Consider the following 23257-nt stretch of genomic DNA (forward strand, 5'->3'; position numbering starts at 1 on the left):
TATGATTTTATTGCACAGAGCAAAGATGGTGATGTAATTCTTTAATCGCATTCTACTTTGTGAATGAGGTGTTTACATGGAACTCCCTCTTTAAAAAAATAACTATTAAATGCAGGCAGACAGTCCAGAAACACAAAGGGGTACACACCAGTATCTGTCACCAATTTTAATCTGACTCTATTCCACCTGAAGATCCTCATCTTCATTAGTTGGCTCAAGCAAAGTTAATGAAATCAAACTCTCTCTTCATAGTTAAAGTGACTTCCAGCATATGAGTGTCGGTGATGAACTGAGCTTTTCCATTCTTACTGTCCACTGGATGGGGCAGGTGCAATCCCAGTTTACTGCAAAACAAGAGAAAGTCAGGAAGATAAGAGACTGCGGAGAGCACTCAGTTTAACTAACCCACAGATGGCCCATTACAGATTCATAAACCAACAACCAGTGTATTAAAGCTGAGGTCCCACTCTCTATGAATCACAGATCAGAGACCCCTACTCCCTCTGCTCATATGTCAGAGAACTCCCCCCACACTCTCTGTTTCAGAGACCACCCCCTCTGCGCTCTGTAATCAGGCCCCCACCCCCACCGCTCGTGGTGATCAGATATCCCACTCTCAGTGATCAGACACCCCCCACGCTTTGTATCAGACACCCCCCACCCCGGTCTGTGATCAGAGACCGCCCCCCCCCCCCCCAGCTCTCTATGATCCGAGGCAGTGGCTCTTCGAGATGTGAAGAATTACTGACCTGATTGGCTGGAAGATTCTGGAGGCGGGATACCCTGCCTCAGGGATGTTGAGGCCATAGCTTCAGGCCACTAATTACCTGACATTCACAAAATCAGTGCAGCTTCTAGGGTTGGTGGAGCCAAGCTCCGACGTTTCAGACTGTGGGCAGGACAACTCTATCCCTGATAAACATTGAACACAAAGTCTTGCCTGACACTCCAGTGCAGTACTGAGGGAGTGCAGCATTCTCTGAGGTACCATCTTTCAAATAAGGTTGAACCATGGTCCCACCTACCAGGGAGGGGTTCTGCACGGTGCCCTTAAAATTATTTATCCCTCAATCAATATAACGAAAACATTTGGTCATTAACATTTGGCTGTGGTTGGTGTTTGCTCTGTGTAAACTCACTGCCACGGTTTCTACACTACATCAGTACCTATACTTGAAAAGTAATCATAAAGTGCAAAATGCTTTGGAACACTGTGTAACATGTTATGTAAATACCAAATTTTCATAAGAAGCAAATTACTGCCAATGCTGGAAATCTGAAATAAAAACACAATGCTGGAAATACGCAACTGGTCTGGCTGCATCTGTGGAAACAGAAACAGAGGGCGAAATTCTCTGGGAGACTCAGGGCGCAATTCATCCAAATGGGAACAAAGTCCCATAGCGAGCGCTTTTAGGTGCCTGTTTCCCGACGCTTGCAGTGCTGAGAAACACATGGCGAGTCGCACTGTAGAACATAGAATATTGCAGCGCAGTACAGGCCCTTCGGCCCTCAATGTTGCGCCGACCTGTGAAACCACTCTAAAGCCCATCTACACTATTCCCTTATTGTCCATATGTCTCTCCAATGACCATTTGAATGCCCTTAGTGTTGTCGAGTCCACTACTGTTGCAGACAGGGCACTCCACTGCCCTTACTACTCTCTGAGTAAAGAACCAACCTCTGACATCTGTCCTATATCTATCACCCCTCAATTTAAAGCTACATCCCCTTGTGCTAGACATCACCATCTGAGGAAAAAGGCTCTCACTGTCCACCCTATCCAATCCTCTGATCATCTTGTATGCCTCAATTAAGTCACCTCTTAACATTCTTCTCTCTAACAGCCTCAAATCCCTCAGCCTTTCCTCATAAGATCTTCCCTCCATACCAGACAACATTCTGGTAAATCTCCTCTGCACCCTTTCCGATGCTTCCACATCCTTCCTATAATGGGGCGACCAGAATTGCACGCATTACTCCAAATGCGGCCGCACCAGAGTTTTGTACAGCTGCAACATGACCTCATGGCTCCGAAACCCAATCCCTCTACCAATAAAATCTAACACACCGTACACCTTCTTCATAACCCTCTCAACCTGGGTGGCAACTTTCAGGGATCTATGTACATGGACACCGAGACCTCTCTGCTCATTCACACTGCCAAGAATCTTACCATTAGCCCAGTACTCTGTCTTCTTGTTATTTCTTCCAAAATGAATCACCTCACACTTTTCTGCATTAAACTCCATTTGCCACCTCTCAGCCCAGCGCTGCAGCTTATCTATGTCCCTCTGTAACTTGTAACATCCTTCCGCATGTCATCTGCAAATTTACTCACCCATCCTTCTACGCCCTCCTCCAGTTCATTTATAAAAATGACAAACAGCAGTGGCCCCAAAACAGATTCTTGTGATACACCACTAGTAAGTGGACTCCAGTCTGAACATTTCCCATCAACCACCACCCTTTGTCTTCTTCCAGCGAGCCAATTTCTGATCCAAACTGCCAAATCACCCTGAATCCCATGCCTCCGTATTTTCTGCAGTAGCTTACTGTGGGGAACCTTATCAAACGCTTTACTGAAATCCATATACACCACATCAACTGCTTTACCCTCATCCACCTATTTGGTCACCTTCTCAAAGAATTCAATAAGGTTTGTGAGGCACGACTTACCCTTCACAAAACCGTGTTGACTATCTCTAATCAAATGATTCCTTTCCAGATGATTATACATCCTATCTCTTCTAAACCTTTCCAGGACTTTGCCCACAACAGAAGTAAGGCTCACTGGTCTATAGTTACCGGGGTTGTCGCTACTCCCCTTCTTGAACAAGGGGACAACATTTGCTATCCTCCAGTCTTCTGGCACTATTCCTGTCGACAAAGATGACTTAAAGATCAAAACCAAAGGCTCAGCAATCTCCTCCCTAGCTTCCCAGAGAATCCTAGGATAAATCCCATCCGGCCCAGGGGACATATCTATTTTCACACTTTCCAGAATTGCTAACACCTCCTCCTTATGAACCTCAAGCCCTTCTAGTCTAGTGGCCTGAATCTCAGTATTCTCCTCGACAACATTGTCTTTTTCCTGTGTGAATACTGACGAAAAATATTCATTTAGCACCTCTCCTATCTCCTCGGACTCCACGCACAACTTCCCACTACTGTCCTTGACTGGCCCTGTATAAGGGGCCTGAACGGGGACTGCGCAGCTGACCCCGCACATAGCCCTGTTTTGTACAGTGGGCAGCTCCGTTCGCCGGAACTCCCCAGTGTATCGAGAGATTGGGACGACATTTAAAAATGGCGTCCCGATCTCGGAGGTCCCTGAAGCGAACCCTGACCTTCCCCACTGCCCCACCAGCCCATATGCACGATGGTAGGGTCCCCAGACCTCCCTGCTTCCCTGCCAACACCCACGAAGGACATCCCCGGCCCGATTACGCATGCGCTACAAATGCCAGCTTGGCACCTTGGCAGTACTGTCTGGGCTGGAGAGTTTTAGTTATGAGAGATTGAATAGGCTTGGATTGTTTTCCGTGGAGCAGAGGAGACTGAGGGGGGGGGGGGAACATGATTGAGATGTATAAAATAATGAGGGGCAGAGAGAAAGTCGACAGGATGAAACCTTTCCCCTTCATGGAGGGAAGGGCAGGAGGTTTAGAGGGGATGTGAGGAAAAAACCTTTCACCCAAAGCATGGTGGGAGTTTCGCTGCCTGAAAGCATGGTGGAGACAGAGACCCTCATCACATTTAAGAAGTATTTAGATGTGCATTTGTGATCCCAAGGCATACAAGGCTATGGGCCAAGTGCTGGGAAATGGGATTAGAATATTCAGGTGGTTGTTTGTGACCGACGCAGACTCAATGACTCATTAATTTTCCAAACAAAATTTATCATAATATTTTGATAATTGAGTGTCTAAGTGTGCTCGTTGGAGGTCTAAAACCTCACTGTTTATATATATATATATATATATATACATAGCCTTGTGGAGCTAAGAGAAGGCTGACTGCCATTTTCCATCCAGCAAGCAGCAGCCGATAAAGGACCTTGCCCAGGTTTTTGAATACCTTGGTTCCCCACCTATATTGTTTCTACTGGAACTTTTGAACTCCTGTTCCAGCGCCTACAAGACTAATTTGCCGTTGTGTGCCTCTCTCACCGTGGAAGTTATCACTATTGGAAAAGTGGATTATCTGGCATCAGTCTTCAAACTGTTGACTCTATGAAGGAATACATCACTGGACTTTGATTCTGGTCTCTGGACTTAAGCAAAACAATAATTATTTTCTTTTCTGTGGTCCTGGTCTTGCACCTCTTTCTATCCTTCCTTATTGTTTGAATATATGGGGGGCTACATAGCGACACCCCCTCCCGTGTTTTGAGTGTGTAAAATAAACTTTTAGTTCACCCTATTTTGAGTTTGCTGTGAGGTTATTAATAAACATTGGATCACACCAAAACTGAGGGGTTGGGAATTACGAAGGGGAAAATCAGAAACAAAAACACTTTTCTGTTTACGGAAAAGTGTTGGGAGAAGAAATCATGGTTGTTTAAATTAAACCCCATAGATTCCTGGGGCATTGGGACATTGGGATTCCTCTGGGCACTCCAGTTTCCTCCCACAAATCCCGAAAGATGTTCTTGTTAGGTGAATTGGACGTCCTGAATTCTCCCTCATTGTACCCGAAAAGGCATCGTAATGTGGCCCCAGGGGATTTTCACAGTAACTTAATTGCAGTGTTAATGTAAGCCTACTTGTGACACCAATAACGATTATGATTATGACTGGTTCTCGGGGAGGTGGGACCTGTAGAAACTGGACAGGTTATATTTGGGCAGGACCGGGACTGACGCCCTTGGGGGGGGTACTTGCTAGATCTGTTGGGGGGGTTTAAACTAATAAGGCAGGGGGATGTGAACCTATGTAGGGATTTAGAGCAGGGGGAATTAAGACCAAGAGAAAAAGTTAGAAAGGAGAACAAGAAAAGTGATAGGCAGAGAAATCAAGGGCCTGTATTAGATAATGGCACTGTAAAAAATAGTAGGGACAGGACAAGGAACGTTATAAGGACGAGCGTTAAGGTTTTATACCTGAACAGGTGGAGCATTCCGGAATAAAACGCAGATAGATGTCAAGGGATATGATATAATTGGGATTACGGAGACATGGCTCCAAGGTGACCAACGATGGAATCTAAACATTGAGGGCTATTCAATTTTTAGGAAGGGGAGACAGAAAGGAAAAGGTGATGGAGTTGCATTGTTGATTAAAGGAGATATTTATACAATATTGAGGAAAGAAATTAGTATAGATAATGTGGAATCTGTCTGGGTCAAGTTCAGAAACATCAAGGGGCAAAACACATTCTTAGGGGTGGTATGCAGACAACCAAACTGTAATGGCAATGTTGAGAATAGCATTGGACAGGAAATCAGAGATACATGTGATAAAGGAACATCTGTGATTATGGATGACTTTAATCTGCATATAGATTAGGTGACTCAAATTAGTCACAGTACAATAGAGGAGGAATTTCTGGAGTGTGAACAGGATGGTTTCCTGTACTAGTATGTTGAGGAGCAAAAAGGGAATAGGCAATTCTGGACTGGGTGTTGTACAATGAGAAAGGATTAGTTGGCAATCTAATTGTGAGAGAACCCTTGGGGATGAGTGACCATTATATGGTAGAATTCTTTATCAAGGTGTTGATTCTGAGACCAGGGTTCTGAACCTTGTTATGAGCCAGGATTTAGAGAACCCCAAAGTATATCACGGAGTTCACCTGACCCACAACTTTTAATAGATTGTGGTTATGGGGCGCACACGGGTGTACTTTACAGGTGTGGTGCAATATAGCGTTAAAGGACTTTTAAATTAAAACAATGTTTAATATTAAAACCAGTTAACACTTTATAAACCCACAGTAAACATCTTAACAAATATCAACACCAATAAATTCCACAAAGAATAGAGTACTCTGTAAGTAACTCTTAATCTTTCCTTGCAACATCCATAAGACAAATAAAAACCCTTTTTAGAGAAAGACATCAGGTTTAACTTCTCTACAGAAACAGGTATTATTTTTAAATCACCAAAAGATCTGTAGACAGTCTTTAGATTGCAGAGAGATAGACTAATACACCTTCTTGCTGTGACTGCAGCTATCCAGCTCTCAAAACAAAACTAAAACACACCCTGTAGCAGACAGTCCAAAGCGAAAGTAAAAGCAGACAGACAGCCCAGCTCCACCCACTCTCTGACATCACTGATAAACACCCATTTCTTAAAAGTACATCCACTACAGCTATTTTACAAACACCCAATTCTTAAAGGTACTTTCACATGACACCTCCCTTGTAATTCTCCAACACATGAGCATTGGTTATCTCAGCTTTCAGGCAGTCAACTGCCTGTTGAAACTCCGCTGTCCACTGACATTTTCGATGTTTCTTCAGCAAGTCCATCAGTGGAGCAAACACACAGCGAACATTTGGCACAAATGTTCAGTAGAATACACTCATGCAAAGAAATCGCATTATTTCCCTTCGTGTCGAGGGTATTGGAAACTCCCCAATAACTTTTGTTTTCACGTCCCGTGAGACCATTCGACCCTGTCCGATTGTAAGGCCAAGTAAAGTGACTTGGGCTTTTCCAAATTCACCTTTGGCTAGGTTTACCACCAAACCCGCCTCCTGAAGTTGATCGAACAACTCAATCAGAAGTTTTAAAAATGTTCTTTCCATGTCTGGCTGAAAATTACCAGATTGTCGATGTATACTGCACAATGTGGACAACACGGTAGTACAAGTGGATAGCACTGTGGCTTCATAGCGCCAGGGTCCCAGGTTTGATTCCACGCTGGGTAACTGTGCGGTGTCTGCACATTCTCCCTGTGGGTCTGCGTGGGTTTTCTCCGGGTGCTCTGGTTTCCTCCCACAGTCCAAAGACGTGCAGGTTAGGTGGATTGGCCATGTAAAATTGCCCTGCGTGACCAAAAAGGTTAGATGGGGTTATTGGGTTATGGGGATAGGGTGAAAGTGAGGGCTTAAGTGGGTCAGTGCATTCTCGATGGGCCGAATGGCCTCCTTCTGCACTGTACGTTCTATGTTCTATGTTCTAATTGGGTAATCCTGAAACGACTTTGTTAGTTGACCGTTGAATTGTGGCCGGGCATTTTCATGCAAATGGCATAACTTTGAATTGGTATATGCCATTTAGAGGCACAAAAGCTGAAATCACGTTCGCCGTTTCGGATAAAGGTACCTGCCAGTACCCTATAAGTAAATCCAGTTTGGAAATAAAAGCTGATTGACCTACTTTCTAAATGCAACCTCCAAACGTGGGATAGGATAAGAGTCCGTTCTTATAACTGCATTAACCTTTCTATAGTCCATACACAACCGTTGGTACCATCTGGTTTAGGTACCATCACTATGGGTGACTCCATTGGCTGCAACCAACTTCAATTATGCCACTTTTCAGCATACTTTCAATCACTTTGTTAACCTGTGCCAATTTTAAAGGGTTAAGTCTGTATGGATGTTGTTTGATTGGAACAGCATTTCCCACATCTACATCATGTATAGCCATTTTAGTACTTCCCAATTTATCTCCACAAACTTGCTCATGTGATATCAATAACTCTTTCAGGTCAGTCCATTTTTCCTCTGGAAGGTAACTCAACAATTTAACCCAATTTTTAAGAACATCCTCGCTTTCCAATTTAATTTGAGGCATGTCAAATTCAAAGTCATCTGGATTTGGTTCATCACTTTGAATTAGAATCATTGAAACCTTCTCCTTTTGCTCTCCTTCCCTTTCAAAATGCTTTTTAAGCATATTCATATGACACACTCGGTGAGTCTTCCTTCCAACTGGCGTTTTTACCACATAATTCACCTCACTTAATTTCCTTTCAATCTAATAAGGTCCACAAAACCTAGCTTTTAAAGGTTCACCTACCACTAATAACAATACTAAAACTTTATCTCCACGGGCAAAACTACAAACTTTGGATTTCTTGTCCGCTACCCGTTTCATCACATGTTGCGCAACTTTTAAATGTTGTCCAGCCAATTCCCCTGCTCTATTTAATTGTTCCCTAAAATTTGACACAATAATGCAAGTTCCAATTTCTCACTCGCCAATTTTTCCTTAATCAATTTAAGTGGTCCTCTTGCCTTATGACCAAAAATTAGTTCAAAAGGACTGAATTTGGTTGATTCATTAGGTGCATCCCTAAGTGCAAACAGTACGAATGGAATTACTTTATCCCAATCCTCTGGATAATCTTGACAATAACATTGTCTTTAAGACCTGATGCCACCTTTCTAACGCTCCCTGCGATTCTGGATGGTACGCAGTTGATTTAAAGTGCTTTATTTCTGTGCTATCCATAACTTCTTTGAATAACTTTGAGGTAAAATTTGATCCTTGATCCGAATGTATTTCTATGGTAGTCCGTATCGAGTAAAGAATTTAAGTAACTCCTCCACAATCTTTTTAGCTGTAATATTACGTACTGGAGTGGCCTTTGGAAACCTAATAGACACATCCATTGTAGTCAAAAGATATTGATTCCCACTTTTCGTTTTAAGACCATAAGACCATAAGACATAGGAGCAGAAGTAAGGCCATTCGGCCCATCGAGTCCACTCCGCCATTCAATCATGGCTGATTTCAACTCCATTTACCCGCTCTCTCTCTCCATAGCCCTTAATTTCTCGAGAAATCAAGAATTTATCAACTTCTGGCTTAAAGACACTCAACGTCCCGGCCTCCACCGCCCTCTGTGGCAATGAATTCCACAGACCCACCACTCTCTGGCTGAAGAAATTTCTCCTCATCTCTGTTCTAAAGTGACTCCCTTTTATTCTAAGGCTGTGCCCCTGGGTCCTAGTCTCCCCTGCTAATGGAAACAACTTCCCTACATCCACCCTATCTAAGCCATTCATTATCTTGTAAGTTTCTATTAGATCTCCCCTCAACCTCCTAAACTCCAATGAATATAATCCCAGGATCCTCAGATATTCAGACGTTTTAAGAAGTGGTCCTACGCAATCAACCCTTGTAAAAGGTCCTCAAATGCTGGAATGGGTATTAAAGGCGCTGGTTTTACCACTGCTTGAGGTTTCCCTTTCACTTGACATGTGTGACATGATCGACAAAATTTAACGACAACTTTATGTAGTCCAGGCCAATAAAGTTTTTTGTGTATTTTTGCTTGAAATTTCCTTACTCCCAAATGACCTCCCACTGGTACCTCATGTGCTACTCGCAACACCTCCTTTTCTATACCCTACAGGCAATATTATTTGATGAAAGTCTGCCCACTTTTCATCCGCCTGCTTATGTAAAGGTCTCCATTTTCTCATCAGGATATCATTTTTTACAATAATAACACTCCGCTATACACTCAGATTCCTCTTCCGTGTATGCTTTCTGATACATCCGTTTTATTTCTATATCTTTCTGTTGTAACTCCACCAATTTTCCTAAACTAAAAATATCCTCCACCTGTTCTTGTTCTTTTTCAATCATCTGATCAAAAATCGTTTCTGATAATTGCACTTCAACTTCATCTTCACTCTTTGATTTCTCCTCTTGTCTTAACCTGAGACTTTGCGACCTTGTTGCTACACAAACTGGAAAAATCCCAGGATATTCGCCCTTCAACACTTCAGTTATCTGATTTTCCACTGGCTTATCAACCACAGTAGGCATCACTCCCACCTGCGATCCAGCTATATCATTACCCAAGATAAACTGTACTCCTAGACAAGATAGTTTCTCTATTGCTCCTACTACCACTTCACCACTCTTCACTGGACTTTCCAACCTTACCTTGTATAATGGAACACTACTCTTCTCACCCTGAATTCCACACATTACCACCTTTTCTGGCAATATTCTTCCCAAACTACATAACTCCTCATCTCTTACCATTAAAGAATGACTAGCTCCCATATCTCTTAAAATTGTGACTTCTTTACCTGCTCCTTCTGGTACACATGAGTAAACTTTACACACACAAGTAAATTCTTTAAAGGGATCTGGCATCTTCTTATCAATCACCTCTTGATCAGGCTTCTTGATCAGGTACAATCTTCTGCACCTCCTTCGTTTCACTTGGGCTTTCCTTTGCCACTTTAACAAACCCCACCTTCTTATCCTGTTTTACCACATCAGCCTTCCCAGTGCTTTTCTTCAACCACCAACACTGTGACTTTACATGGCCTAGTTTATTACAGTGAAAACATTTGAAACTTTTCATGTCTCTTCCACCCTCCTGGATTTCCTTTTTAATCTGAGGTACACTCTCCTTATTATCTTCCATCAGATCACCTTTACCTTTACCACTTCAGTATTTCTCTTTTCCCCACAGGCTGAAACTGATGTCAGAAACCAAGCTTTGATTTATGAACTAATTCATAATCATCTGCCATTTCTGCTGCTAACCTCGCAGTTTTAACCCTCAGCTCTTCCACATGAGTTCTCACTACATCAGGAATTGAATTTTTAAACTCCCCCAAAAGTATAATTTCTGTGAGAGCTTCATACGTTTGGTCTATTTTCAAAGCCCTAATCCACTTATCAAAATCACTCTGTTTGATCCTTTCAAACTCCATGTATGTTTGATCAAATTCTTTCCTTAAATTTCCAAACCTTTGTCTGTAGCCTTCACCCAAGACGGACTTTTTCACCTCCTCATACGTCCCAGATATCTCCTCCGGTAGTGATGCAAACACTTCACTAGCCCTACCTACCATCTTTGTTTGAATCAGTAATACCCACATGTCCAGTGGCCATTTCATTTGTTTAACCACGTTCTCAAATGAAATGAAAAAGGCTTCTACCTCATTCTCATCAAACCTTGGCAATGCTTGGACATACTTAAATAGATCTCCACCAAGCCTTCGACTATGACACTTTTTCTCACTATCCTCATCACTATCCTCCAACTGTATGTTTCCCTTTACGTCCGCCAATTTTAACTGATTGTCATGTTTCATGGCCATTTTCTGATGTTCAAACTCTCTCTCTTTTTCCCTTTCCTCTCTCTCTTTCTCTTTTTTTTGTTCTGCGTGGGCTATTCTTTCTTTGTCTCTTTCTTCCATATCCTTTTCTTTTTCCCTGATCTGTATCTCCATTTCTCTTTCTTTTTCTCTCATTGCGCATTCAAGCTGCTTTAATTCTTTTTCATGTTCAAGTTGCTTAATCTGCAACTGGATTTTTGCCTTTTCCAATGAGTCAGATTGTATCTCAGTCTATTTCAAATGCTCAGCTACCGCAGAATGAACCTCTTCTTTTCGTATTCTGTCAGGTAACGTTAACTGCAATGTTTTTGCCAAATCTAAAAGCCTGTTTTTAGTCTCTCTTTGTAAGGTACTGTGTGTGACCGTCTCCACCCCAAAAGCTTCAGAGCCTCTGAAAGAGCCATTGTCCAAAATATAAAGAGAACAAAGAACAAAGAAAATTACAGCACAGCAACAGGCTCTTTGGCCCTCCCAGCCTGCGCGGATCCAGATCCTTTATCTAAACCTGTCTTCGATTTTCCAAAGACCTACTTCCCTCTGTTCCCCACCATTCATATGTCTGTCTAGATGCATCTTAAATGATGCTACCGTGCCTGCCTCTACTACCTCCACTGGCAAAGTGTTCCAGGCACCCACCACCCTCTGCGTAAAAAACATTCCACGCACATCCCCCTTAAACATTCCCCCTCTCACCTTGAAATTGTGACCCCTTGGAATTGACACCCCCACTCTTGGAAAAAGCTTGTTGCTATCCACCCTGTCCATACCTCTCATAATTTTGTAGACCTCACTCAGGTCCCCCCTCAACCTCCGTCTTTCCAACGAAAACAATCCGAATCTACTCAATCTTTCTTCATAGCTAGCACCCTCCATACCATTCAACATCCTGGTGAACCTCCTCTGCATCCTCTCTAAAGCACCACATCCTTCTGGTAATGTGGCGACCAGAACTGCATGCAGTATTCCAAATGTGGCCTAACCAAAGTTCTATCCAACTGTAACATGACCTGCCGACTTTTGTACTCAATACCCCGTCCGATGAAGGCAAGCATGCTGTATGCCTTCTTGACCACTCTATCGACCTGCGTTGCCATCTTCAGGGTACAATGGACCTGATCTCCCAGATCTCTCTGTACATCAATTTTCCCCAGGACTCTTCCATTGACCGTATAGTCCGCTCTTGAATTAGATCTTCCAAAATGCAACACCTCGCATTTGCCTGGATTGAACTCCATCTGTCATTTCTCTGATCTATCTATATTTTGCTGTATTCTCTGACAGTCCTCCTCACTATCTGCAACTCCACCAATCTTAGAATCATCTGCAAACTTGCTAATCAGACCACCTATACCTTCGTCCAGATCATTTATGTATATCACAAACAACAGTGGTCCGAGCACGGATCCCTGTGGAACACCACTAGTCACCTTTCTCCATTTTGAGACACTCCCTTCCACCACTACTTTCTGTCTCCTGTTGCCCAGCCAGTTCTTTATCCATCTAGCTAGTACACCCTGAACTCCCTGCTTAAACTGGAATACCACACCTGAAAAGCACCCACAATATGCTCACCCCTCACTGTCTTTAAGTTCACTAAGCCAATCCAATTGATAGACTTTTATCCCCCTCGAGCCCCCAATTTGTTATAGGCCAGGGTTTAGAGAACCCCAAAGTGTATCATGGAGTTCACCAGACGCACAACTTTTAATAGATTGTGGTTATGGGGAGCACACGGGCCTACTTTACAGGTGTGGTGCAACAGAGCGTTAAAGTACTTTCGGTAAAACAATGTTTATTTCTGAAACCAGTTAACACTTTGTAAACCCACAGTAAACATCTTAACAACTGTCAACACCAATAAATCCCCCAAAGAATACAGTACTCGATAAGTAATTCTTAATCTTTCCTTGCAACATCCATAAGACAAATAAAAAACTTTTTTTAGAGATAGAAACAGGTATTATTTTAAAATCACCAAAGGATCTGTAGACAGTCTTTAGATTGCAAAGAGAGAGACTAATACACCTTCTTGCTGTGACTGCAGCTATCCAGCTCTCAAAACGAAACTAAAACACACCCTGTAGCAGACAGCCCAAAACGAAAGTAAAAGCAGACACACAGCCCAGCTCCACCCACTCTCTGACATTATTGATAAACATCCATTTCTTAAAGGTACATCCACTACAGCTGTTTTATAAACACCCATTTCTTAAAGGTACTCTCACATGACAACCTCAATAAAGGTAACTGTGATGGTATGAGGCATGAGCTGGCTGTGACGGACTGGGAAACATTATTAAAAGGAAGGACAGTGGACAGGCAATGGCCGGCATTCAAGGAATGAACAGGTGAACTCCAAAAGTTGTTTATTTGCCGCAAGAGTAGAAAGGGAACTGTGGCCAAACCATGGCTTACAAAAGAAATTAGAGATAGTATTAGATTCAAAGAAGATGCATACAAATTAGCAAGAGAAAGCAAAGACCTGAGGATTGGGAACAGTTTAAAATTCATCGAAGGCAGACCAAGGGATTGATTAAGAAGGGGAAAATAAAGAATTGGAATTGGATTAAGAATTGGAAAGAAAACTAGCGGGGAACATAAAAACTGACTATAAAGTTTAGAATAGAATAGAATATTGCAGAAAAAGGCTATTCTGCCCATCGAATCTGCACCGAACCTTGGAAAGGGTACCCTATCTAAGCACAGGCCCCGACCCATCCCCGCAACCCAGTAACCCCAGCTAACCTTTTGGACATTAAGGGGCAATTTAGTATGGCCAATTCAACTAACCTGCACATCTTTGGACTGTGAGAGGAAACCGGAGCACCCGGAGGAAACCCACGCGGACACGGGGGGGAAAGTGCAAACTCCACACAGTCACCAAAGCCCGGAATTGAACCCAGGTCCCTTGCGCTGTGAGGCAGCAGTGCTAGCCACTGTGCCACCATGCCACCCCCTATAGTTATATAAAGGTACATAAGTATACAAAATATATAAAAGTATAAAGTGTATCGGTATGAAAAGAGAAACAAATTGATAAAAACAGCCAGAAATGGAAGAATTTTTAACAGGGAACAAAGAAATGGCTTAGGATCTAAATTCGCACTTCGCTTCTGTCTTTACAAAGGAAGACAGGGGTTGGTTTAGCACACTGGGCTAAATCGCTGGCTTTTAAAGCAGACCAAGCAGGCCAGCAGCACGGTTCAATTCCCGTACCAGCCTTCCTGAACAGGCGCCGGAATGTGGCGACTAGGGGCTTTTCACAGTAACTTCATTGAAACCTACTTGTGACAATAAGCGATTTTCATTTTTTTTTCTTCATTTTTTCAAGACATGAATAATGTGCTGGAAGTTCTGAGGAACACAAGTTTTAGTGAGGAGGTGAAGGAAATTAGTATTAGTAAAGGAATGGTTTTGAGGAAATGAATGGGATTGAAGGCGGACAAATCTCCAGGGCCTGACCTTCATCCCAGAGTACGTATGGAAGTGACCCTAGAAATAATCGATCCATTGGTGGCCATTTACTAAAATTCTTTGGACTCTGGATTGGTGCATAGCGAATGTAACTCTGCTATTCAAAATGGGAGGCAGAGAGAAAACAGGGAACTGTGAGCCTAACATCGGTAATCGGGAAGTTGCTGGAGTCCATTATCAAGGATTTCATAGCACATCATTTGGAAAGCAGTGGTGTAATCACACAAAGTTAGCATGGATTTACGAAAGGAAAATCATGCTTGACAAATCTACTAGAATTCTTTGAAAATGTAACTAATAATAATAATAATCTTTATTATTATTTTATGATAGTGACATTTAAGGGGCATTTTGACAAATACATGAATAGGATGGGAATATAGGGATACAGACCCAAAAAGTGTGGAAGAATTTAGTTTAGGCGGGCAGCATGGTCATCGCAGGCTTGGAGGGCCGAAGGGCCTGTTCCTGTGCTGTACTTTTCTTTGTTCTTTGTTTGTTCTTATTGTCACAAGTAGGCTTACATTAACACTGCAATGAAGTACTGTGAAAATCCCCCAGTTGCCACACTACGGCGCCTGTTCGGGTACACTGAGGGAGAATTCAGAATGTCCAATTCGCCTAACAAGCACGTCTTTCAGGACTTGTGGGAAGAAACCGGAGCACCCGGAGGAAACCCACGCAGAAACGGGGAGAATGTGCAGACTCCGCACAGACAGTGACCCAAGCGGGAATCGAACCTGGGATCCTGGCATTGTGAAGCAACAGAGCTAACCACTGTGCTACCGTGCTGCCCGTAGAGCAACTAGTAGAGTTGACCAGGGGGAACCAGTGATGTGGTTTATTTAGACTTTCAGAAGGCTTTCGACGAGGTCTCACATAGCAGATTAATATGTAAAGCTAAAGTGCATGGGATTTACAGGTAGTGTCTTGAGATGGAGGAGGCGTAGGTCCAGCAGGCCCTCCCCAGTCTTCTCTCTTTTCCTGCGATTGTGCACCGCCTTCTCCTGGCGGGGACAGAACCTGCACGTTGCTGGTCAGTCAGACATGGGCACCACAAGGGGTGGGTAGTTGGTGGCCTGTGTGACCATGTGTTGCAGGGCATGTGTTGCAGGGTGGGGAGCGTGTATGCTGCCGATGGGCGGGGCTCTGTCGCCCTTCGGGTGGGTGGGGGTGTACAGGTGTTGGTGCCAGGGGCACAGTGCTGGTTACTCCCCCTTGCCACTCTGAGGAGGTTGTGCAGTTTTTTTCCTGCACTGCTCGCCGATCCTGGCTGTGGGGCCCTTGGCTCTAACTGCCACTTGCGCTCAGGTCCGCTGTACGGCAGCGGATGGCAGCCTCCTTCCCACTCCGGGGACCAGGGTTCCCCGCCTCTTTTATGGCATCCAGCAGAGTCTTGAGCTCCACATCTGTGAACGGGGTGACACTCTTCGGGATGTTTTGTGAGGGCCACGAAGAATCCAGCACGAGTTTTAAGGATACAAAGTAATAACATTTATTTACAATAACATATATATATAACAGCAGCAGCAACTTCCCTTGCTGCACACTCCTTCCTGCTGGTTCCTAAACTGGCCAGCTTTATTTATACTAGGAGTTTACTAATGGTTTCTCCGCCCCCCTCATTGGGGAAGCTCATACTTCCACAGGATTGTGGGATTGTCATTAGTCCCCAGCCAATGGTAAGTAGGCAGGTTATAACAGGATGCCATCTTCTTGGCTAGAATGAATGCGTGTGTGGCTTTCGACAAGGTCTCACATAGCAGATTAATATGTAAAGTTAAAGCGCAGGGGATTGTGGGTAGTGTCTTGAGATGGACAGAAAGCTGGTTAGCAGACAGGAAGCAAAACGTTGGAATAATTGGATCTTTTTACCATTTGGCAGGCAGTGACTATGATCGGACCCCAAATGTTCACAATGTATATTTATCATTTGGATGAGGGATCTAAATGTATTATCTCTAAATTTGATTCATAGTTAGGTGAGAGGGTAAGCTGTGAGGAGGATGCAGAGATGCTTCAGCGGGATTTGGACAGGCTCAGTGAGTGGGCACATGCATGGTAGATGCTTTATAATGTGAGGTTATCCACTTTGGTAGCAAAAATAGGAAGGCATTTTACTATTTGAATGGGTGTAAATTAGGAGAGGTGGATACTCAGCGAGACCTTGGTGTCCTTGTGTATCAGTCCCTGAACGTAAGGGAAAGCAGGCAGTAAAGAAGGCAAATGGTATGTAGGCCTTCATAGCAAGAGGATTTGAGTGCAGGAATAGAGATATTTTACTGCAATTGTATAGAGCAGTGGTGAGGCCACACCTGGAGTATTGTGTGCAGTTTTGGTGCCCTTATCTGAGGAAGGACGTTCTTGCTATGGAGGGAGTCAGTGAAGGTTTACCAGGCTGGCTCCTGGGATGGCAGGAATGTCATTCGAGGAGAGACGAAATCGGTTAGGATTATATTCATTGGAGTTTAAAAGAGTGAGGGGGGGCAGCACGGTGGCACAGTGGGTTAGCCCTGCTGCCTCACGGCGCGGAGGTCCCAGGTTCGATCCCGGCTCTGGGTCACTGTCCATGTGGACTTTGCACATTGTCCCCGTGTTTGCATGGGTTTCGCCCCCACAACCCAAAAGATGTGCTGGCTAGGTGGATTGGCCATGCTAAATTGCCCCTTAATTGGAAAAAATGAATAGGGTACTCTAAATCTATTTTTAAAAAGAGTGAGAGTGTGTAATAAGTCCACAGAGGCAGAAGTCCCTTCACCAGAATTCCTTTTATTTACAAAACCAACAGCCGAACAACCAGGTGCATTCAGCTTGCTGCATACACTGGGAGTCTAGAGGATCTGACACGCCCTGTTTTTACAGAGAAAGGGGTTTCCTGATTGGGCCACTAATCAGGGAACTCATATTCTAATTGGCCAATCTCAAAGGTCATGACAGAGGGATCTCATAGAAGCTTATAAAATTCTAACAGGATTAGACAGAGTAGATTCAGAAAGAATGTTCCAGGTGGTGGGGGGTCCAGAACCAGGGGTCTTAGTTTGAGGATAAGAGTGAGGTAAAACTTCTTCACCCAGAGAGTGGTGAATCTGTGGAATTCGCTATTACAGAAAGTAGTTGAGGCCAAAAAGTATGTAATTTCAGGAAGGTATTGGATATAGTTCTTGGGGCTAAAGAGATCAAGAGATGTGGGGTGAATGCGGGATCAGGGTATTGAACTTGATACTCATGATCATAATGATTGGCGGAGCAGGCTCGAAGGGCCGAATTGCCTCCTCCTACTTCTGTTTTCTATGTTTCTATGTCTGTAACATGGCTAAATAACATTCTGCACTCAACAGGCTAGGTGAAGAATGGCCAGATTTGGTCTTGTGTCTCAAATAGATTTGGGGATATTCCACAGGAAGACCTTTCAGCAGTCTCTCACTTACTAGATGGGTGATCGAAGAGCCAGAAAGCGTTCTTTAATGTCCAGAGTGACATCTGCTGGTTTGCAGTCAGGCAGCTTGATTTTTATCTGAAAATTAATTTCAATAATATGAATAAAAAGTGATCAACAGTATATTAAAACAATTCAAGTGAACAAAAACTGCGAAATAATTTTAGCGTTTTTGTTTCCATCTGCCTATTCAATTCATCACATCTGTGTTCAGGACACTTCATCTACAGCCTAGCCGTAATCAATATGCCACTGCCATACAGGCACAAGATTCATGGAATCAAACAGCACAGAAAAGGCCAGTCTGCCCATTGTGGCTGTGCCAGTCAAACGCAGCCACCTAACCTGTTATTAACACTTCTCAACTCCAATGTTGATATGAAGCATCATTTTTATTCTGACCTTGATGAAGTCCTCACTGCCATCGCAAAAGTAGAAAAGATCACCCTTGTAGATAACTTAAATCAGGTTGACCCTGACTCCGATATCTGGAGTGGAATCACTGTGAAAAATGGGGTGAGAAAAGCTAATTCAAATGGTGTTCTCTGTGGTGATATGCATCACTGTAAATACACAAGGGGTTAATGTAAATACACTACGACTAAGTAAACACTAGAGGGAGCACCAGAGACGTCATGACATGCAGACATACAGCTAATGAACACATAGATTAGGACACGACCAATGGGCAGTCAAGACACCCAGAGGTGACACGACGACAAGGGGGCATTACACAACCCAGAAATAAGGACAGGGTACACATGCTCTTCCTCTTTCCACAGGCGACACTTAGAGAGTAGGACAGGGGCAGATCAGAAGCATCACACCCACCACGTGGCTTAGAGCAGACTGGTTAGTTAGACTGAGTTACTATCGCAAGATCAGCAGGAGAGTCGAACTCATAGAGAACTGTGCTAATGGTTCAATAAATTACGATGCGATTAGGCAAGAATTGGGGAGCATAAGATGGGAACAGGAACTATCAGGGATAGGCATAATTGAGATGTGGAGTTTGTTCAAGGAGCAAATACTGCGTGTCCTTGATATGTATGTCCCTGTCAGGCAGGGAGGAAATGGTCAAGTGCGGGAACCATGGTTTACAAAAGAGGTTGACTGTCTTGTCAAGAGGAAGAAGGGGGCTTATGTGAGGATGAGAAAACAAGGTTCAGTTAGGGCACTTGATAGCCAGGAAGGAGCTCAAGAAAGGGCTTAGGAGAGATAGGAGGGGGCATGAGAAGTCTTTGGCAGGTAGGATCAAGGAAAACCCTTAGGCTTTTTACACTTACGTGAGGAATAAAAGAATGACCAAGGTGAAGTTAGGGCCGGTCAAGAACAGTAGTGGGAACGTGTGCATGGAGTCTGAAGATATAGGAAAGGCCCTAAATGAATACTTTTCTTCAGTGTTCACAAAGGAGAGGGGCCGTGTTGTTGAGGAGGATAGTGCGATACAGGCTGGAGGAGGTAGATATTCGGAAGGAAGATGTGTTAGAAATTTTGAGAAGCCTGAGGATAGATAAGTCCCCTGGGCCTGATGGGATATATCCTAGGATTCTTTGGGAGGCGAGGGATGAGATTGCATAGCCTTTGGCTTTGATCTTTGTGTCCTCACTGTCTACAGGAATAGTGCCAGAAGACTGGAGAGAGGCGAATGTTGTCCCGTTGTTCAAGAAAAAGCATAGGTATAACCATGGGAATTATAGGCCGATTAGTCTCACTTCAGTCAGAGGTAAATTATTGGAATGGGTCCTGAGGGATAGTATTGATGATCATTTGGAATGATACAGCTTAATCCAGGACAGTCAGCACGGATTTGTGAGGGTAAGTCTTGCCTCACAAGTTTGATTCTATTCTTTGAGGAGGTAAATAAGTCAGGGATGAAGGTAGAGCAGTTGATGTTGGGGCTGGTTTAGCACATTGGGCTAAATAGCTGGCTTTTAAAGCAAACCAGCAGCACGGTTCAATTCCCGTACCAGCCTCCCCGAACAGGTGCCGGAATGTGGCGACTAGGGGCTTTTCACAGGAACTTCATTGCAGCCTACTTGTGACATTAAGCGATTTTCATTTCATTCATTTCGTATACATGGATTTTAGTAAGTTGTTTGATAAGGTGCCCTTTGGTCGGCTCATACAGAAAGTAAGGAGGCATGGCATAGAGGGAAATTAGGCCGATTGGATCAGTAACAGGCAATCACATAGAAGACAGAGGGTGGTGGTAGATGGTAAATTTTCATCCTGGAGCCCAGTCACCAGCAGTGTACCACAGTTATGAGTGCTGGGTCCTCTGCTATTGGTGATTTTTATCAATGACTTGGATGATGGGAGTTGAAGGTTGGGTTAGTAAATTTGCTGATGACACCAAGATTGGTGGAGTAGTGGATAATGTGGAGGGCTGTTATAGGCTGCAAAGAGACATTGATAGGATGTAGAGCTGGGCTGAAAAGTGGCAGATGGAGTTTAACCCTGATAAGTGTGAGGTGATTTATTTTGGGAGGACAAATTTGAATGCGGATTACAGGGTTAACGGCAGGTTTCTGAAGAATTTGGAGGAGCAGAGAGATCTCGGAGTTCATGTCCATTGATCTCTGAAAGTTGCCACTTAAGTGGATAGAGCCGTGAAGAAAGCCTATAGTGTGTTCGCATTTATTAACAGGGGGATTGAGTTTAAGAGCCGTGAGGTTATGCTGCAACTGTACAAGACCTTGGTTAGACCACATTTGGAGTATTGTGTGCAGTTCTGGTCACCTCATTATGGGCAGGATGTGGGAGCATTGGAAAGGGTGCAAAGGAGATTTACCAGAATGCTGCCTGGATTGGAGGGAAGAGGTCTTATGAGGAAAGGTTGAGGGAGCTAGGGCTTTTCTCATTGGAGCGAAGGAGGATGAGAGGAGACTTAATTGAGGTGTATAAGATGATGAGAGGGATATACAGAGTGGACATTCAGCGACTTTTTCCTCAGGTGGATGTAGCTGTTACAAGGGGGCATAACTATAAGGTTCATGGTGGAAGATATAGGAGGGATGTCAGAGGTAGGTTCTTTACTCAGAGAGTGGTTGGGGTGTGGAATGCACTCCCAGCTATGGTAGTGGAGTCGGACACTTTAGGAACTTTCAAGTGGTTATTGGATAGGCATATGGAGTGCACTAGAATGATTGGGAGCTGGTTGTTTTGATCTTAGTTTCAGACTAGTTCGGCACAACATCGTGGGCCGAAGAGCCTGTGCTGTGCTGTACAGTTCTATGTTCTAAGATCTATGTAATAAATCACATTGAACTTACTTCAAGGTCTCGAGTATCTTTTGGTTGAAGCTGCATCGAGTTGCAGCCTGTGTTATCCTAGAGTACATAACACAACATCCTCGTGCTGACAAAATTTATTCAGAACGGTTTAGAATCCCTACAGTGCAGAAGGAGGTCATTCAGCCCATCGAGTCTGAACCGACTGTAAGAGCACCATACCTGAGCCCACCCATAACCCCACCTATCCTGCACATCCTTGGAGACTAAGGGGCAATTTTATCATGGCCAATCCACCTAACCTGCACATCTTTGGACTGCGGGAGCAAATTGGAGCACCCGGAGAAAACCTACACAGACATGGTGTGAAAGTACAAACTCTACACAGTCACCCAAGGTCGGAACTGAACCCAGGTCCTGGCGCTGTGAGGCAGCAATGGTAAATACTGTGCCAGCCCTTCAAGCAAAAAGGTGGAAAACCACATGGAGGCGTCCAAGATCAAAGCATTGGCACCTACTGGATGATGTCATTCTTCGGTCAAAGAGCTAAGTGATGTCTGTATCACTCGATCCTAGTGGACTGATATCTGCTGGACAGATCATTGGCTCGTTTAATCCATGAAGAACACTGCATTTTATGCTCGGTTCGAGCAGGAAACCATCAAACCACTGTCAACTGCCCCAGCAGCCTCGGACACACCCATGCCCAGCTTCCGAAGTCAGATCGTCCATTTTGAAAGTGAACACTCGGAAAGCGACGGGTCCAGATGGGGTCCCTGGTACACTCAGATCCTGTGTGGACCAACTGGCAGATCTTCAACCTCTCCCTACTCCATTCCGAGGTCCCCACCTGCTTCAAGAAGACCACCATTATACCGGTGCCAAAGAAGAACCTCAACGACTATCGTCCGGTGGCCTTGACACCGATCATAATGAAGTGCTTCGAGAGGTTAGTCATTGACCCAGCTTCATTCAGCTCAGAACTGAAAATTGCTTTCTCAAAAGGCCTGATGCCCTAGCTCGATCCTAAAGACCATCAACTCCATACTGCCAGAATGCCGAGATCCACTGCAATTCACATACATTCAGTCCACAGCAGACGCCATCTCCTTGGCCCTACACTCATCCATGGACCATCCCAACAAGGATTCCTACGTCAGACTCCTATTCATTGACTACAACTCCGCCTTCAACTTTAATCCCAGCCAAGCTCATATTAAAGCTCCAAAACCTAGAACTTGGCTCCTCCCTCTGCAACTGGATCCTTGCCTTTCTGACCCATAGACCACAATCAGTAAGAATAAACAACAACTCCTCCACGATAGTCCACAATACTGAGACCCTGCAAGGCTGCATACTTAGCCCCCTGTTTTTCTCCCTATACACACATGACTGTGTGGCAAAATTTGGTTCCAACTCCATCTACAGGTTTGCTAACGACACCACCGGGTCCCGCACAACGATGAGCCAAAATACAGGAGGGAGATAGAGAACCTAGTGGAGTGGTGTAACGACAACAATCTCTCCCTCAATGTCAGCAAAACTAAAGAGCTGGTCATTGACTTCAGGAAGCAAAGTACTGTACACACTTGTGTGTGATCAATGGAGACGAGGTGGAGATGGTTGGCAGCTTCAAATTCCTAGGTGTGCACATCATCAATAATCTGTCCTGGTCCACCCATGTCGACGTTACGACCACGTAAGCACAACAGCGCCTATACGTTCCCAGAAACTAAGGAAATTTGGCATGTCCACATTGACTATTACCAATTTTTACAGATGCACCATAGCAAGCATCCTATCTGGCTGCATCACAGCCTGGTATGGCAACTGTACACCTCCCGCTGTCGTGGGAAAGCGGTCAGCATAATCAAAGACCCCTCCCAACTGGCTGACTCACACTTCCAACATCTTCCATCAGGCAGGAGATACAAAAGCCTGAGAACACGCACATTCTTTTCTCGACAAATACGTGGATAGGATGGGTCTCGAGGGATAAGGCACTAGGAAGTGCTGAGGGTTTTGGCCAAGGGTGGTATCATGACCAGTACAGGCTTGGAGGGC

At 44.1% G+C, this 23257-nt stretch overlaps 1 protein-coding gene across 1 annotated transcript in view; it reads right to left on the minus strand.

The window, feature by feature from the left end:
- Window positions 1-151: 151 nt before the first annotated feature.
- The window catches only part of dnaaf6 (dynein axonemal assembly factor 6), a 306696-nt gene continuing 283590 nt past the window's right edge, over window positions 152-23257 (minus strand). The window contains exons 6-7 of the mRNA XM_072504956.1: window positions 17953-18038; window positions 152-344 (exon numbers count right to left, since the gene is read on the minus strand). Coding sequence (XP_072361057.1) covers window positions 215-344; window positions 17953-18038 — 216 coding nt within the window. The 3' untranslated portion in view covers window positions 152-214. The remainder of the gene's footprint in view (window positions 345-17952; window positions 18039-23257) is intronic.

This window comes from Scyliorhinus torazame, chromosome 5 (genome assembly GCF_047496885.1).
Source record: "Scyliorhinus torazame isolate Kashiwa2021f chromosome 5, sScyTor2.1, whole genome shotgun sequence".
NCBI lineage: Eukaryota > Metazoa > Chordata > Chondrichthyes > Carcharhiniformes > Scyliorhinidae > Scyliorhinus > Scyliorhinus torazame.